The sequence below is a fragment of the Notolepis coatsorum genome (genome assembly GCF_963971535.1).
Source record: "Notolepis coatsorum genome assembly, chromosome: 19".
Lineage (NCBI taxonomy): Eukaryota > Metazoa > Chordata > Actinopteri > Aulopiformes > Paralepididae > Notolepis > Notolepis coatsorum.
In genome coordinates this window covers 53,608,734-53,625,748 of record NC_140183.1, presented here as the reverse complement: position 1 = coordinate 53,625,748, position 17,015 = coordinate 53,608,734, and the positions used below count along the sequence as shown (strand labels likewise).

Here is a 17,015-nt window from a genome sequence, read left to right as displayed (position 1 = left end):
GAACTTCTACTCATGCACAATAGAGAGCATCCTGACAATATTATAATAATTACAAAAAGTAATATGGCAATATTACCTCCTGGTTTGGGAATAGCACCGCCCAAGGCCGTAGCAGACTACAGAGAGTGGCCCATTCAACTGAACGCACAATTGGAGATGGGCTTCCCACTCTCCAAGACATTTACAACAAGCGTTGCAGGGGTAAGGCTAAGAGAATAATCAAAAACTCTAGCCACCCAAACAACTGCCTCTTTGAACTGCTGTGGTCAGGCAAGCGATACCGGAGTCTCATGGCAAGCACAACAAATTCAGCTTTGCACCAAATATTTTTGCTTGGGAATGGCTATCATTAGGCAAAGTTGTGATGTCCCAAGTCCCTATTTACCTTAAGTTTCTAGGTACAAATGGATGCTGCTAGCTTGCCGCTTTTGCAATTCTAATTATCATGTGACACAGTCTCTAGAAAGGGATATTAGCCTTCGAGGCTACCTTGAAAACGTATTTGATAAAACAGATGTGTTTATATTGTTCAAGTTCAAGTTTAGTTTTATTTGTCACGTGTAAAGTAATTGTACATTACTGTGAAATGCTTGGTTTTCTATGAGCCCCTGATAATGTGCTTCATACAGTAAAAAAGTAAAAGAGGAATAAAGTCCTAACACTATACAAATATACAATAATACAATATACAAAGTAAAGTACAACCTAAAGTCAAATCAAATTAAAATGCAGACATGTACTGTATACTGTATGTATATTTGTATTGCAGATGTAACTGATTTTTCTATTGGGGACATAATATGCAGTTGTAGTAAATATAATAAATCACAATGTATCGCAATATATGATATTACAATATTGTGTCTCCAGTATCATGATAATATCGTACCGTGGGGCCTCTGGTGCTTCTCACCCCTAGACAATAAATTGTCACACGTGGCAAAAATGCATGAATTTACATTTACAGCGTGCATGTGAGGTGATGTGTGCCAGGGTGTGACCACAAAATTGAACACAGTGTATTTCTCCCTCTCTTTTGTGTACATGTCAGACTTCATGTATTCATTAGGCCTTTTAGATTGAATTCATGTCAGTGTTTTGTAGTGTGTACCTGCACATATACTCTCTCACAACAAACACGGGACCTCATTTAGTGGCCTTCACCAGTGAACTGGTGTTAAAACGCATGCCATGCCGCTCCCACTGCACAGCAAGGAAGCAAGGAGGAAGTGAAAAGATTGGGCCGAATCCCCTTTATGAGCTGCATTCGTTGACTGAGGAAGGATTTATCCAAGCGTGAATCAAGCAGCTGGTTTCATTAACCTCCTGTACAACCCTTGCTGTGTGTGTGTGTGTGTGTGTGTGTGTGTGTGTGTGTGTGTGTGTGTGTGTGTGTGTGTGTGTGTGTGTGTGTGTGTGTGTGTGTGTGTGTGTGTGTGTGTGTGTGTGTGTGTGTGTGTGTGTGTGTGTGTGTGTGTGTGTGTGTGTGTGTGTGTGTGTGTGTGTGTGTGTGTGTGTGTGTGTGTGTGTGTGTGTGTGTGTGTGTGTGTGTGTGTGCGTGCGTGTGTGTGTGAGGGGGGGGGGGGCTGTCAGTGTAATTGGTGACCTTCTGAATATGCAGTCAGTCGTACATTATTGGGGACGGCAACTTCCCTGTCAACCTTTGCCATGTCCATGTCTCCAAGGGCGAAGCTAAATCAGGCTGGATTGCAGGTAGACACTGTTTACATGTGACACAGTCTTAATCTGATTCGGGAAAAATAAAGCGAATGGATTTTTGTTTGTTTTACAACCTGCTATGAAGTTCTTGTGGATCAGTTTTCTAGCGTTGCATAATTAAAGATCTGTGTAAACTAGGGATGTCCGATATTATCGGCCGATATTGGCATAAAAATGTGATATCGGAAAAAATATGTGTCTGTTTTCAAAAAAATAAAAAACAAATGTATTATTATTTTTTTTATATTTATTTAACCTTTATTTACCCAGGCAAGCAAGTAAGAACACATTCTGCTTTTTTTTATTGTCAAAAGTATGCATAATGTTGTGTTAATTCCACAACAAGAGATATGTAATGTTAATTACCTGAAATTATTCAGTTTTTTGGGGGGGGGGAAACCCTGCATATATCGGTATTGGTTGATATCGGTATCGGAAATGAAGAGTTGGACAATATCGGTATATCGGTATCGGTAAAAAAGCCAATATCGAGCATCCCTAGTGTAAACGACATCCTCTGCATTGCGAGCTTACGCAGTTAGTACCTGTTAAAAGTAGGGATGTCCGATATTATTGGCCTACCGATATTATCGGCCGATATCGGCATTAAAATGTGATATCGGTAACGGTTTACATTTTTTTATTTATTAATTTTTTTTACATTTCTATAACCTTTATTTACCCAGGCAAGCAAGTAAGAACAAATTCTCATTTAATTTATTGTCAAAAGTATGCATAATGTTGTGTTAATTCCACAACAAGAGATATGTAATGTCAATTACCTGAAATTATTTCGTTTTGGGGGGGGGGGGGGGGGGGGGGGGGGGGGGGAACCCTGCATATATCGGTATCGGTTGATATCGGTTGATATCGGTATCTGAAATTAAGAGTTGGACTATATCGGTATCGGTAAAAAAGCCAATATCGATCATCCCTAGTTAAAAGTACCCGTCCATTTAGAATCTAGAAGAATGGAGCGTGGCAAGGTACAAAACCAAATTTGACTCATGGATTACTGTAGGTACTTTTTCCATCAAGAGAAAACAATGGATTTCTTTAAACAAAAAAATAATATTTTTGTGGATATTTTTGAGAACTAGCCTACTGTCGGTGAAGACATTTCATGGGATCTTTAATTGAGAAAAAGTTATGGAAAAGTTAGTTATTCTACACATGTCAGGCTCCAGGGCCCTCATTTATTAACAATTCTTAGAAAGTGTTCTATGTATAGGCGGTTAGGTGGTCGAGCGGAGATTGCGTTCGTCACCAGCCCCGGAGCTGTGAGCTTGGTTCGCCTGTTCGAATCCAGCTCACAGCTCCGGGGTTGTCACCAGCTTGGCTGGCCGTCTGCACTGATACAATTGGCTGTATCAGAGGGTGGGAGAAGCTGGCGGGGTGGGTCCGGGTCGTTGTAAACAGCGACTCCTACAGTTCGGTCGGGGCGCCTGCTAAGCGCGGATTGGACGTGAGGGGGATAGTGTGGTCCTCCCACACGCTACGCCCTCTCAATGAGAATCCGCGCTGCCAGGTGAAAAGAAGCGGTGATTGGCTGGACGTGTGTCGGAGGAAGCACGTGGTAGCCTCCACTCTCCCAAATGATCTGACTGTGGGGGGTAAAGCGCAGCGACCAGGAAGGGACTGGGAATTGGCATACGACTAACATTGGGATGGGAGAAAATCGGAGGAAAAATGGAGGGGGAAAAAGACAAAAAAAAAAAAAAAAAAAAGTGTTCTATGTTCGTACGTAAGCACAGAATTTAGAATGTGTGTACGCACAGAAATATTGGGATTTATCAACCGTGCGTACACGGGTCCTACGCTCCTCCATGTTGATAAATACCTCTTTGTTCTACCGTCAATGCTCGTGCATGATTATCCATATATAGTCATGAAACACCCCCCATGGGATATGAAATAATGGACTGACCCGAGCGAACTCTGAGAAACTCCACAAGCGAGATTGTTCACGGAACCAAGAAGACACAACCCGTGTTATGGGATAAATAACAGGCTGGCGGACTTGTACATGGTGACGTCAGATATCAAGACTCCCTAAGACCATTGCTGCAATTCTGCCTGGACAGCTCAAAATACTAATAAAGACCGTTCGTTAACCACTGTTTGGCGTTAGTGTGTCATTATAACCATGCTGGAATATGAATGTCTTTATTCGTTCTGTTCGATTGGCTACCGGGTATAATATGATTTGTACTAGAGGCATACAATCTATTTTGTTGTCGGTATTAGGTAGCCTATATTAGGGCTGGGCGATATGACCAAAAACGGTATCGCGATAAAATTATAAAATAATTTTCATATAATTCTATATATCGATAATTATCATCGATATAATGTCTGTCAAGTTTATAATGTCTGTCAAGTTTAATTAACTTCTTATGCTGCTGCGAATGTCTCGAGTCGAGTTGATGTCGTCATCAGTCCGCGCACGTTAGCAGTTAGCCGACAAGCGGAATATCTCATGACAATGTAATAAATATGACACTAAAATACTCTCTTCCGCCACAATATATTGAAACGACGTCCACTGTATACCCCACACTACTATAAACGTGGCCTCAGAATTCACGCCACACACATACTCGGCACGTAAATATATAAAACATCGCCGTGCAAGCTAGTTATCCTAGCCAGCCTGTTGTTTCTAAGCGAATGTCTCGAGTCGAGTTGATGTCGTCATCAGTCCGCGCACGTTAGCAGTTAGCCGACAAGCGGAGTATCTCATGAGACAATGTAATAAATATGACACTAAAATACTCTGTTCCGCCCAATTCATTGCAACAACGTCCACCGTATACCCCACACTACTATAACAGTTACCCTCAGAATTCAAAACACACACCAACTCGGCAGGTAACCTGTGAAATAGCGCCGTGCAAGCTAATTAGCCATAGCCAGCCTCGTTTCCGAGCGGAGTATTTCATGACAATTTACTAAAAAATTACCCTAAAATACTCTGTTCCGCCCAATTCATTGCAACGACGTCCACCGTATACCCCACACTATTATAACAGTTACCCTCAGAATTCAAAACACACACCAACTCGGCAGGTAACCTGTGAAATAGCGCCGTGCAAGCTAATTAGAGCCGTGAGTCCTAAACCAAAACAGTAGCGCATCTGGAGCTGTGGTGCGTAAGCACGTCATCACGTAACGTTGGTTGTTGTTAGTGAGTGTGTTGAGCCGAGGCTGAGCGGAGCCAAACTTGGAAAATCGATATATCGAAACTTTGCGACCACGTTTCATGTTTATTTCGAGGAAATAATTTATCGCGATATTTATCGTTATCGTTTTATCGCCCAGCCCTAGCCTATATGAATTACATATAATAGCAGTCATAGCCTACATTATGCAACAGTAACTTGCGCATATTTAATAACACATGGCACAGCCATGCGAAGCCCTGCATACAGTAAACCAACTTGATCATTAATCTAGCTGTTGTATCTTTACGCTTATGAAAACATTAAATAATATGTATAGGCTATAGGCCGTCGCTTTGCATTAATAGCCTATATTCTCAAATGGCATTTAATGGCTATCCGACTCCTCGCTATCCTCGGACGGACCAGTATACCTTTATATCATATCATATTCATATTCATATCATAGTTTACTCTATCAGCCTACCCAGCATGTAATACGTTCTTTGTTAGAACTCAACTCGTTATTATTTTGCGCATAGATTGGAGAAATACGGGAAAGTTTTGATTTATATTAAAAGGCTTTGACATTGTAAAACTAAATACGTGGAATTCTGTAAGCAGAATACAAGTTATATCACCCACACGATATATGCTCTGTATCCAGAGCATGTATGCTTTTCATTCATTTAAGACACATTTATTGCAAGGGTTTTATAAACTCAACAAATAACCTCTGTTCTCGTTGCAATGCGTTTTTTATTCTTTCTTATAGGAAGGGGGAAGAACACTATATCGTGGGTGTTCATATGACTTGTATTCTGCTTACAGCTTCGGGGTTCCACTTATTATGTTTAACAATGGCAAAGCCTTTTAAATATAATCAAAACGTTCCCGTATTTTTGCAATGTATGCGCAAAATAATAACGAGTTGAGTTACGCGGAGCGCAGTCAGTGCTTATTTCCGCGTTGTAAACATATTCTACCACCGGGCGCCAGCTACACATGCGAGCTGTGCGTAGATATACGCACAAAGTCAAGCACAAGTTCAAATTGATAAGTCCCACACTTTGCTTAGAAATGATCGTACGCACGGGTTACGCACATATCTGTGCGTACGCAACGTTGATAAATGAGGGCCCAGGACTCCCTTGGTGTCGAAACAGTACATAGAACCTGTGGGTTAAAGGCCCTGTGGGTTAAAGGCCCTGTGATCATAAATCACTAAAGATAATTGATTAAAGGCCCTGTGATCATAAATAACTAAAGCAAATTGAATGTATGAAAGATGTATACAAATAAAGTGTATTATTATTATTATTATTATTATTATTATTATTATTATTATTATTATTATTATTATTATTATTATTATTTGAATATTATTATTGTTATTATCATGAACTCAGACTTTATGCACATGAAGCATATATATATAAAAACTTTAAAAAGCATATATTAACAACAACAACAAGTCTACTTTCAGCTTCTCATTCATTCTGGTTTCATTCTGATTGGGGCAATGGAAGATACGTATGAATAGGACTGCTAACAAAACAAAACAGGGACAATCATTTCACCCGTTTCTTTCTTTGTCCTGCCTCCGACACAGAGAGCAGATCTGGCGGTCGCTCCCCTCACCATCACCTACATGCGTGAGAAAGTGGTGGACTTCTCCAAGCCCTTCATGAGCATGGGGATCAGCATCCTGTATCGTAGGCCCAACACCACCAACAACGGCTTCTTCTCCTTCCTCAACCCCATGACCCCCGACATCTGGGTCTACATCCTCCTGGCCTACCTCGGAGTCAGCTGTGTCCTCTTCGTCATCGCCAGGTGAGGTCTAGGGCTGCTGCGGTTACCGCATTATCGCGGTATCGCCATCACGTCACGGCCACCGCAGAGTCAAGCTCATTACCGCAGCACCGGCTGTTTTTAATTTTTTTTATAATAATAATAATAATTATAGTTGTGTATAGCCTATTTTCTTCACGCCATGTGTTCGAAAGTTTACACTCGCAGTTGTGCAGTTAACATTCTGATTGAACCCCAGAACTTGTTTTGCTGCTACGGAAAGTTTTCACTTTGAATCTGCTAAAAACATGAATCTTGAGGCGAAACCCAATCGAAGGGCATTCGGATGCCGTAAATCAGGGGCGTAGCTGGGGGAGGGGGGTAGCTTAGGATGATTTTTTTTTTTTTTAACTAGACATCACTCGGGTGTATTATTGATGCTCTCATTGATACTATGTTTGTTTCTGAAGTGTGTGTGTGTGTGTGTGTGTGTGTGTGTGTGTGTGTGTGTGTGTGTGTGTGTGTGTGTGTGTGTGTGTGTGTGTGTGTGTGTGTGTGTGTGTGTGTGTGTGTGTGTGTGTGTGAGATATATAGAGAGAGAGGGGGGGCTTTGGTAGACTATTGCATTGGTCCATTCATTGAAGATGAACGCAATGCGACATCCTTTACTAGGCTCACCCACCAACAGTGCAGGTGCTGAACTGCTGATCCAAATGTATAGGTAAAAAGCATATTATGCGTTTTCATCAATAAAAAAATGGCCAAAAAAAATTCTGCTTGCGCGCTTACGCGCGCTCGCATTCACTGGGGGCCTACAAATACATTCTTTCATGGGGCCCAGAATCTGGAGCTACACCCCTGCCGTAAATGCTGCCATTTTGATCCCAAAAGAAGACGGAGCGAGGACATGTAAGTTCTGGTTCTGTTCTGGAGCAGTAGATATGCCATTGTGTGTGTGTGTGTGTGTGTGTGTGTGTGTGTGTGTGTGTGTGTGTGTGTGTGTGTGTGTGTGTGTGTGTGTGTGTGTGTGTGTGTGTGTGTGTGTGTGTGTGTGTGTGTGTGTGTGTGTGTGTGTGTGTGTGTGTGTGTGTGTGTGTGTGTGTGTGTGTGTGTGTGTGTGTGTGTGTGTGTGTGTGTGTGTGTGTGTGTGTGCAGTTGCCCAAGGTAACGTTAGCAAGTTGGCTCCTTCTATTTGCTGTCTGTAACAGGTTGGTAGAAAGCGGCACCTGGTAGAATAAGCTAAAATGTACTCCTGGGCCGTGTTATGGTATGTGTTGAAGGATAGCCAGCTACACATAATGTTAGGGAGTAAACTGTTGGCTATCTAATGTAACAATATGGCTGAGTGAGCAGTTTAACTCTTGAGTAAGCCCCATGTAATAACCGGATCCATCACTAGCTTTAGCTGGTGTTAATTTGCTGGCCACTGGGTTGAACAAACGATTCCATGATGTTATTATAGATAGGACACAGTCAATTAATTCCTAGTTGGTTATTGAACCAGGCGCTTGGTTAACGTTAGCTACCGCGAGTCGCGACCAGCAGTTTCAAGAACAGCCAGCTGTTTTCAACCAATATTCCTGCTGCAAAGTCATCCCCTTTAATGACAACACTGGAATAAAGATAGACATTTAACGTTAGACTAGAGGCTATAAAGAATAGACTACTACAGAAATAAATGCATTCGAAAAGTTTATTTAGGAACCAATTATAAAAAAATTTAATTAATAAAAATGAATTGCTTCTCTAATTTGTGTGGTAAGGAAAAAATCAATACCGCGCAACCCTAGGTGAGGACGCTCTTCGTATTGTCCTGTAAAGCGTACAGCCCTCCTAAACATACGTTAGGAGAAGGTGTTTTAGCGATCCTCTGACACACGAGTACAATGTCATTAAATCACACCGTGTTGACTGGACAGAGGGAACGTACATTTGGTGTGTATTTGAGTCTCTTGAAGCATTCTGAAATCTTTCAAGACGCATGGTGTAAGCTACCGTAAATGCATTCCATAGAATTCTCGCAAACGGAGGGAATAATTTGAGGGAAGTGCCCTTGTGTTCTGTTCACACCTATGGCATTTATGTTATTGCAAAGTACCGGTACATATGCACAGTTCCATGCAAAAAGGGTAGAAGGAAATATGACGCTTACTGACCAATCATGATTCAAGATTCAAGAGGTTTATTCATCACATACAGTACATACACAAGACATATAGTGAAATGAAGGTGGCCATGCCTGCTTCGATTGTGCAAAAAATATAAATAATAATAATAATAGAATAAAATAATAAAATAGAATAGAAATAAAATAAAATAGACACGATAAAAATAAAGAAAAATACAAAAGGCAATGAGTCCTATGTACACTTTCTATACAATATACAGGTCTGCCCTATGTCACTATGCTATCCTAACTATACTATACAAAAACATCCAGTTATGTTTTGTTTTTTTTCCTTTAAAGTGACCTGTTTCCTTTCCTTTAAAGTGACCTCTTCTCATGTGATTAAGTGAACCGATGATCATGAGCACTAATGGTGAACCGATGATCATGAGCACTAATGGTGAACCGATGGTTCGATTCTGGCTGCGGCTCATCGTGTCGTTGCTCATAGAGTAGGCTTGGCGTGGATGGTAGGTTTGGTTAATTGGATGAATACGTTTGAATGTTGAATGTTATGTGATTTTGAGAGGACCCCAGTAAGAGTAGTTGTTACTGAGGTAACAACTAATGGGGATCCTAAATAAACTGAAACTGAAACACACCTTTGTTTATTTGGATCAGTTCCAACATAAAGTGTTAGCCGGTGGTTTGTGATCAAGGCAGTTATGCCAGCATGGGCTCTCTGTACGGCCCAGCAGTGGCAGGAAGGATGAGAAAAACCTCCTACCGAGTTGTAAGCTCCCGCCTCTATGTGCTTCCTGTGTAATTTCTTCTGCCATGGCAACACCGATTTAAACCACTAACAATTTCCAGGCTTTGGAAATTACATAGTAGATACCTGCCATTATATCTGGATTAAAGATAGATCTTCTTTAGAATTCAAAGATCCACATCCAAATGTCACAGATAGTAAAAATAGATTTGATAAGCGAGTGTCATACAGTATTTTATGGTAAAATAACACGCCAGTTGTCGACTGTTTCACTTAGAAAATCTGGCTTAGTATGTAATATTTGATCCAATTTGCATGAAAAGAAAAATACAAAGCCTGATATACAGCATTCAGTCATTATTAAATTGAGGAGTTGGAGTTTGCATGGAGATGCCAATTTCATGAAAGAAGGATTAAGAAAAGACACTGTGGAGCACAGCTTCCTCTTTGCCTTGACCATTGTGAGTACATCCTGGTACTTCTCACGCAAATTGGTGCTTTAGGAAGTTCTCAGAAAGCAGGCTTTCAATGGTTTTCTGGGGATGGAGAGCAAACAGCTGCACTCGTCAACCCACCTGCACTCGTCTTGAGATGGAAAATCTTTGGAGTATTTCAGACGGTATCGTTCACAGCTGCAACACTGTGAGCCATCAAAGAAAGCACCTCGTGTAATGGTTTGAAATAGGGATACTCTGCAATGGAACACAGCTGAAATAGGGATACTCTAGTTAAAGGTTTTATGATAAATAATTCACTGGCAGAGACACTGGAGCACTGGAGACATTATTTCAGCACCTTGGACAGCAACGTCTGCTTTGTGGTTCTCTCTCTATCTCCCCTTCTCTCTCTCTCTCATCTCACAAACACACACATACACACACACTCACTCACTCACTCACTCACTCACTCACTCACTCACTCACTCACTCACTCACTCACTCACTCACTCACTTCACTCACTTCACTCACTCACTCACCCGCATTTCATTGTATACTTGTATGCGTGACAAATTACTTTTTTTTATTTTTATTTTTTTTACTTTTATTTATTTCTTTTACTTTTTTCTTTTCATGTCAACGTTCACACGCACAATATATGCTTACCTAGGATTTGACTTGATTCAACAACAAAGCAGTCGGAGCAATGACAAGCCGAAAACTGTCGAAATTGTAGTTATTTGAAGTTTGGATTTTTTTTTTACGACTGAGGTAGGTAAATTAAATTTCTTGAGACTAAAGTACCGAAAAAAGGTACCGTTGGGTACCGGTATCGATTCACAGGTACCGGTACTGGTATTGGTTCAAATGTGAAAGGTACCCATCTCTAGATGTGATACATATCTTGCTTTACCTTGGCAGCAAGAAATTTTGTCTCTGTGCATGCTTTCAGTTCTTATTAAACATAATGTTTAATGTCATTTTGTGATGTGAACTCAAAGGGCAGCTGTAACATGAATGTGACAGAGTTGGTCTAAACAATTGAACACTGAATGACTGCATTACTTTCAGGAAATGAAAATATGTGGTTTCTTCATGGAATAATGTGTTTCAGTAGAATTAATACAGGTCCCATGTTATGAACTTATGCCTTGTCTCCATTAGCTATGTTCAGGCCGGCTGCGGCCAGGTCTGGTATGGTATGGTCTCCATTGTGTTTCTTGTAAACTATTTGGTTGCTAGGCAACCTTTCAAAATTCACACCAACAACTGTGGTATACACAAGCTAAACCATGATGATACAACAGTCCCAACCGGCTTTGGCCAGGTCTAGCCAGGTTGTGAAAGGTGGCTGTGTCAGTCAGGGTCCAGCCAGCTTTGGATCAGGTGCTACAGACAATGGAGTTGCTCACTATGTGCCAGACAGGCAACAGCATGGCTAAACCCTGGCTAGTGCAGAGAAGGCAATACTGTGTGATTATGAACGGTGGGGGTGTGGCAACATTAGGCTGTAAGGTTAGTGCACTTATCTAAAATAATGGTGTTTTTTTATGAGGCAATTCTAAAGTGATTTAAGTAGGTTATTTGCTCAGGTTATTTAATTAGTATTACTAAATGTGTCTCTGTTGAAGCCGTATGTCAATGGTATAATTATTATAGTATACCATTTTAAAGTAGGAATAAATGAAAATAATAAAGATTATAATGGAATAAAGGTACGTGGTACAAAGGAGAGGTCAGAATGCCTTTCTCACACAGTGACCCTGATCCCTCTGAAATCTGCAATTATTTTAAGAGAGGTGTGAGTTGAAAAGGTTACTAAAAGTAGACAATATCAGCTTATGATGCACATAGTACACTCTGTCAGAACCAAGCGGGCCTTTGATTATTTGACAGTTAAAAGTCTTATTGGTTCGCAAAGATATGATTCAATGTATTCTACTGTAAGTGTAACGGAGGTCCGTGAGTAATATCCACAGTCACGATGGACTTGATTGATTGATTGATTGAAAACTGTATTAACAGATTGCAGAATGGGTACAGTACAGTACAGCTCAATACATACAATTGTTAAGGGGATGCAGACCAGAGAAAGACTTTCATCTTGTTTACATCAGGGTCCCCCATTTTCAATTCATCATAACATATATGACACACACGACATACAGATAGACAGTACTGCTACATCTATACATTTATGACATACCAGATTTGCAAATACAGTACTGTTTGTGATACAAAAAGTCCAGAAAAGAGAGTATATACATTTGACGTAGAAACTGGACATTGGAAGAGGTTGGGTAGGTGGGGTGGGTTTGGGTGGGTAAGTGGGGGGGGGGGACTGTACATTGGAGGTGGTTGGGTGGGTGGGGTGGGGGGGGACACTGGACGTGTGTTGTGAAGTGACTGTGGCAGTAAGCGGTACTGTGAGTTAAACTCACTTCCCCCTTAACTCATTCGGCGCCAGCTATTAGTTAGGACCCACTGTAGCTAGGCCACGCTTTAAACGATAGGACTGAGTAACCTTGTTTGTAGAGCTATAACTATATTCTATATTATAGCTATGGATACAATACTATGGCCCATTTGACATCACCTATCTATCGTTCAATATGTGAAAAAGAATACATTTTTTCCGTGGTTATACCGTGGTGAATATAAGTATGGTTTTAGAGCGGTCTAGGGTCAATGCTGAGTTATAGCCATATTAGTCAATTCCACTATAGACTAGGGGTGGGACGGTACGCATCCGAACCGTGTACCGTACGGTACGACCCCCACGGTTCGGTGCGTCTGTGTATCGTACAGTTCAGATGACGCGCAAATAAAAAAAATCATTTGGCGGAGCCGGGAGAGGTGAGCACTGGCTGCAGGCAGCAGCAGCAGCAGCAGCACTGCAGCCAGGTGCTAGTCAGTTTGTGTAAAAATGGCAAGCACAATATAAATCAATCTTCATTACGACTTTAAAAACATAGCCATTAACATTACATAGGCCTACACACATCTTGCCATAGCGTTAGCAGTTTGTACAACACAACGCACGTTTTAACTATGGTAGCACTAGCCCCAGCTAATACAGTCAACGAAATGTTACCGTAGCTACTAGCTAGCAGAGGAGGAAATGAGAGTCTGAGAGGCGGGGTGTTTAAAGACAATGATAGGCGTTTATTCAACATCCAAGAAGGCTAACATACAACTGTGTTTTACTAACTCCAACCGGGACTATTGCCGCTTTCGTGCTGCTTGTTGATGTTATGAACTCCTCCTAAGCTGAAGGTCCCACACGCTAAAATGTCCGTGGGGACCCGCCAACCCATAGATAGTTCCAACTCACCGAATTACGTAATCCACCACAGTTGCACTCAATATTTAAATAATGTTAGTCTAAATAAATGTAGACAGATAATGTACGTATTTTTAAAATAGAATGAACAGAGCAGTGTTGTTTTTAAACAGTACAGTGTGTGTGTGTTAGTTTGATGTATGCTGCCAGTTAATACTTTGACAAATGTAGCCTATATTTTTCAGTCAGTTCGGTCTTTGTGTGCCAAACATTATTTAAGGCTGTAAACACTGTAAACCTTTATTTATTTTTTTTTAATAAATGAAGCATGTTTAGATTTTTGAGTGTACATTCCCAAAACCGTGACCCCAAAACCGTGATACGAACCGAACCGTCCATTTTGTGAACCGTCCCACCCCTACTATAGACGTTGCCATTTCTTGCCTGTATACGCTATTATCCCGAAATCAAATCTATATTAGGTTTTATGGTATTATGTTCCATCATGAATGCATGAAAGGGGGGGGGGGTCGTATCTGATTATTTGATTGTCAGTAACGGCATTCGTATTGATCACTAAAAACAGTTATCAGCCCGATCGGTGTAAAAGTATTGCAGGATCAAGCTAAAATTGACGTCAGATCATTCTTACCTGTGATCAGGAGTATTCCAAAAATAATATTCCAATTGTTTGATCGCCATCTGGTACATCCAATGTCCATTTGGCCCACGGCATAATCCACCACAACATATGGATCGGGAATATTTGACGCGCATCAATGGAACCGGCAGAACGGCTGCCTCCGACAAGGAAACATGAAACCGGAGACGTTTGGCCGCCCCACAGAAAAAGATACAAGGGTACAAAGGGTGCTCGATACCGCTGTCTTGCGGGATGCGGCCGGTATTGCCGTTTGGCGACCTCAGACTCATTCCCTATGCAACACAGAGGTCCGTGGATGGCCGGGGCGGGGCTCGCGGCTACCACTTCCCGGTATATTCCTCGGAAACGTGAACTCTATTCCAAATAAAATGGACGAACTCCGGTGGCTGGTTGCGGGAAACAAGGACTTCCACTCCACAGCTGTCTTTGCGTTCGTGGAGACCCATCTGAAGCCATCAGTCCCAGACGGGGCTGTACAGCTTGAGGGCTTTTCTGCGTTTCGTGCTGACAGGGACTTCGAGGCGGTGGGTAAGTCGCGTGGAGGTGGTCTTATGTTTTTTGTAAAAAATCGCTGGTGTTCCGATGTGACAGTGATTCACCAACACTGTTCCTCTGCTATCGAATCCCTCTTCATCCGCTGTCGTCCATTCTATTCCCCCCGTGAGTTCACCTCCTGGTATAGTGGTCTATGCTGTCGCCCAAATTCCCTCGGGGCATCGAAAAATGTAACACAGCGCAGAAGGAGTAACTTACGAGTAACCTCTACTCCCTGTACACACATGACTGTGTGGCACAGCGGAACAACAACACAATCACCAAATTAGCTGATGACACAGTAGTGGTGGGCCTGATCTCTGCTAACGACGACAGGGCCTACCTGGAAGAGGTAAAGGTTCTAGCGGGATGGTGTCAAGAGAACAGCCTCTCCCTGAACGTCAGCTAAACAAAAGAGATGATTGTGGACATTAGGAGGTTGGGGGTCAGGGACTACAACCCCCTCAGCATCGACGGGGCACCGGTTGGGAGAGTGAACAGTTTTAAGTACCTCGGAGTCCACATATCTGAGGACTTGACATGGACCACACACATTGACAGTGTTATCAAGAAGGCACGGCAACGCCTCTACTTCCTTAGGCGCTTAAGGAAGTTCAACGTGAGTCAGAAGATCCTCAAGAACTTTTACTCATGCACAATAGAGAGCATCCTGACTGGCAATATCACCTCCTGGTTTGGGAATAGCACTGCACAAGACCGTAGCAGACTACAGAGAGTGGCCCGTTCAGCCGAACGCACAATTGGAGGTGGGCTTCCCACTCTCCAAGACATTTACAACAAGCGGTGCATGGGTAAGGCAAAGAGAATAATCAAATACTCCAGCCACCCAAACAACTGCCTCTTTGAACTGCTGCGGTCAGGCAAGCGATACCGGAGTCTCATGGCAAGCACAGAGAGACTCAGAAGGAGCTTCTATCCCCAGGCCATCAGGATGCTCAATGAACAATGAAGAATAACAAACCATCAATACACCCACAGCACAGACATCCACACGCACACACTGACTTTAAATAAACAACACACTGTAGCACCCACTTTACCACTTTAGACACTAACACACTTTATATTTATATTATTGGTAAGGAAATTCCACATCAATCTCATTCCTTATTGCACCTCATAGCACCTCACCACCACAAGGTGGCACCACAAGCTAAGCTATACCTCACCATTCCTACACTGTACTGTACCTGCACTGTATATACTGTACATACTGTATATAGGTATACTGAAATTAGTTGTTGTTTACACTTGTTTACGTACTTGACTTTCTTGACTTTCTATTTTATACTTATATTATACTTATTTTATACTATCTTGTTATTTTCTAGCACACTCTCAGGAGCGAAACAGAAAGAAACATTTCATGCTAAGTATTCTGTATTTCTGTATGACAACTAATAAAGAAACTTGAACTTGAACTTGATCGGTCACATAAGCATGGCAGTTTCACACCAAGTTGTGACACAACATTTAGACTGTTGACATTAACACTTTCGTGGCCAACCACGTATATTTACGCTATTGGGCGCCAACGGTCAACGACCAAAAACATGTTTTTGGATCGTTTTCCCTTTTTTCCGATTTTAATATCTTATTCAATGTCAGGGACCTGTATGTTTCCGTAAAAATGCATACTGGGACTCCGAAGGTGCAGTACCGGCCAGATCCTGCTGGTAGGCAGTATCGAGAGTGCAGTAAACCCTGTTCCAGACCGGGTGCTATGTTTACACTGCTCCGGGCGGACTTTTCTAGTAATGGGAAACCTAGAGCTTCACCCGATCGCATTGAATCATTTTCGGGACCCCCGATCCATATGTTGTGGTGGGTTATGTCGTGGACCAGATGAACATAGGATAGACCAGATGGCAATAAAATAATTGGAATATTCTTTTTGGAATACCACCGACCACAGGTAAGGACAATCTGACGTCAATTTCAGCTTGATCGTGCAAGGTTATCATACCCCTAATCGGCGTGTGTTGTGGTATTAAAGAATGACGTTACTGGCAATCAAATCATCAGAAACGACCCCCCCCCCCTTGCATGCATTCATGATGAATCGTAATACCTATTATATGGATTTTTTTCTTTTTATTATTATTTTTTAAACAGACATATAAACAAACATGACAACACACGATAAGATATACAAGCATTAATTCACAGTGCATATCCAATGAAATTACCATTTAGTCAAATGTCTTATACAGGATATACCCCTAATACCTGTTATCTAAAAACCTACATACATATGCTCCAGCTCGAACCCCCCCCCCCTCCCGGACCCCCCATTGGATAATCCAACCATTATAACTTGTTCCTAACCAGACACTACCATTATATGCTAGCTTTTATTCTCTCCACCACTTCTAACCACAATGTCATTTTGGATTCATTGAGACCCAAAATTCTTGCTGTAGATATTTCTTGATAAATCACATCGAGATATGTAAGAGACCAGACCTTCCGGCAAATTTTTTCCGGTTGAAACCATTGTGATGCTATCAGCTTTTTAGCCA

At 41.7% G+C, this 17,015-nt stretch overlaps 1 protein-coding gene across 1 annotated transcript in view; it reads left to right on the top strand.

Annotated features, from left to right (window-relative positions):
- grik3 (glutamate ionotropic receptor kainate type subunit 3) overlaps window positions 1–17,015 on the top strand; it is a gene marked incomplete at both ends in the record, with an annotated part of 377,990 nt that overhangs the window by 314,823 nt on the left and 46,152 nt on the right. The window contains 1 exon segment of the mRNA XM_084336312.1: window positions 6,493–6,716. Coding sequence (XP_084192438.1) covers window positions 6,493–6,716 — 224 coding nt within the window.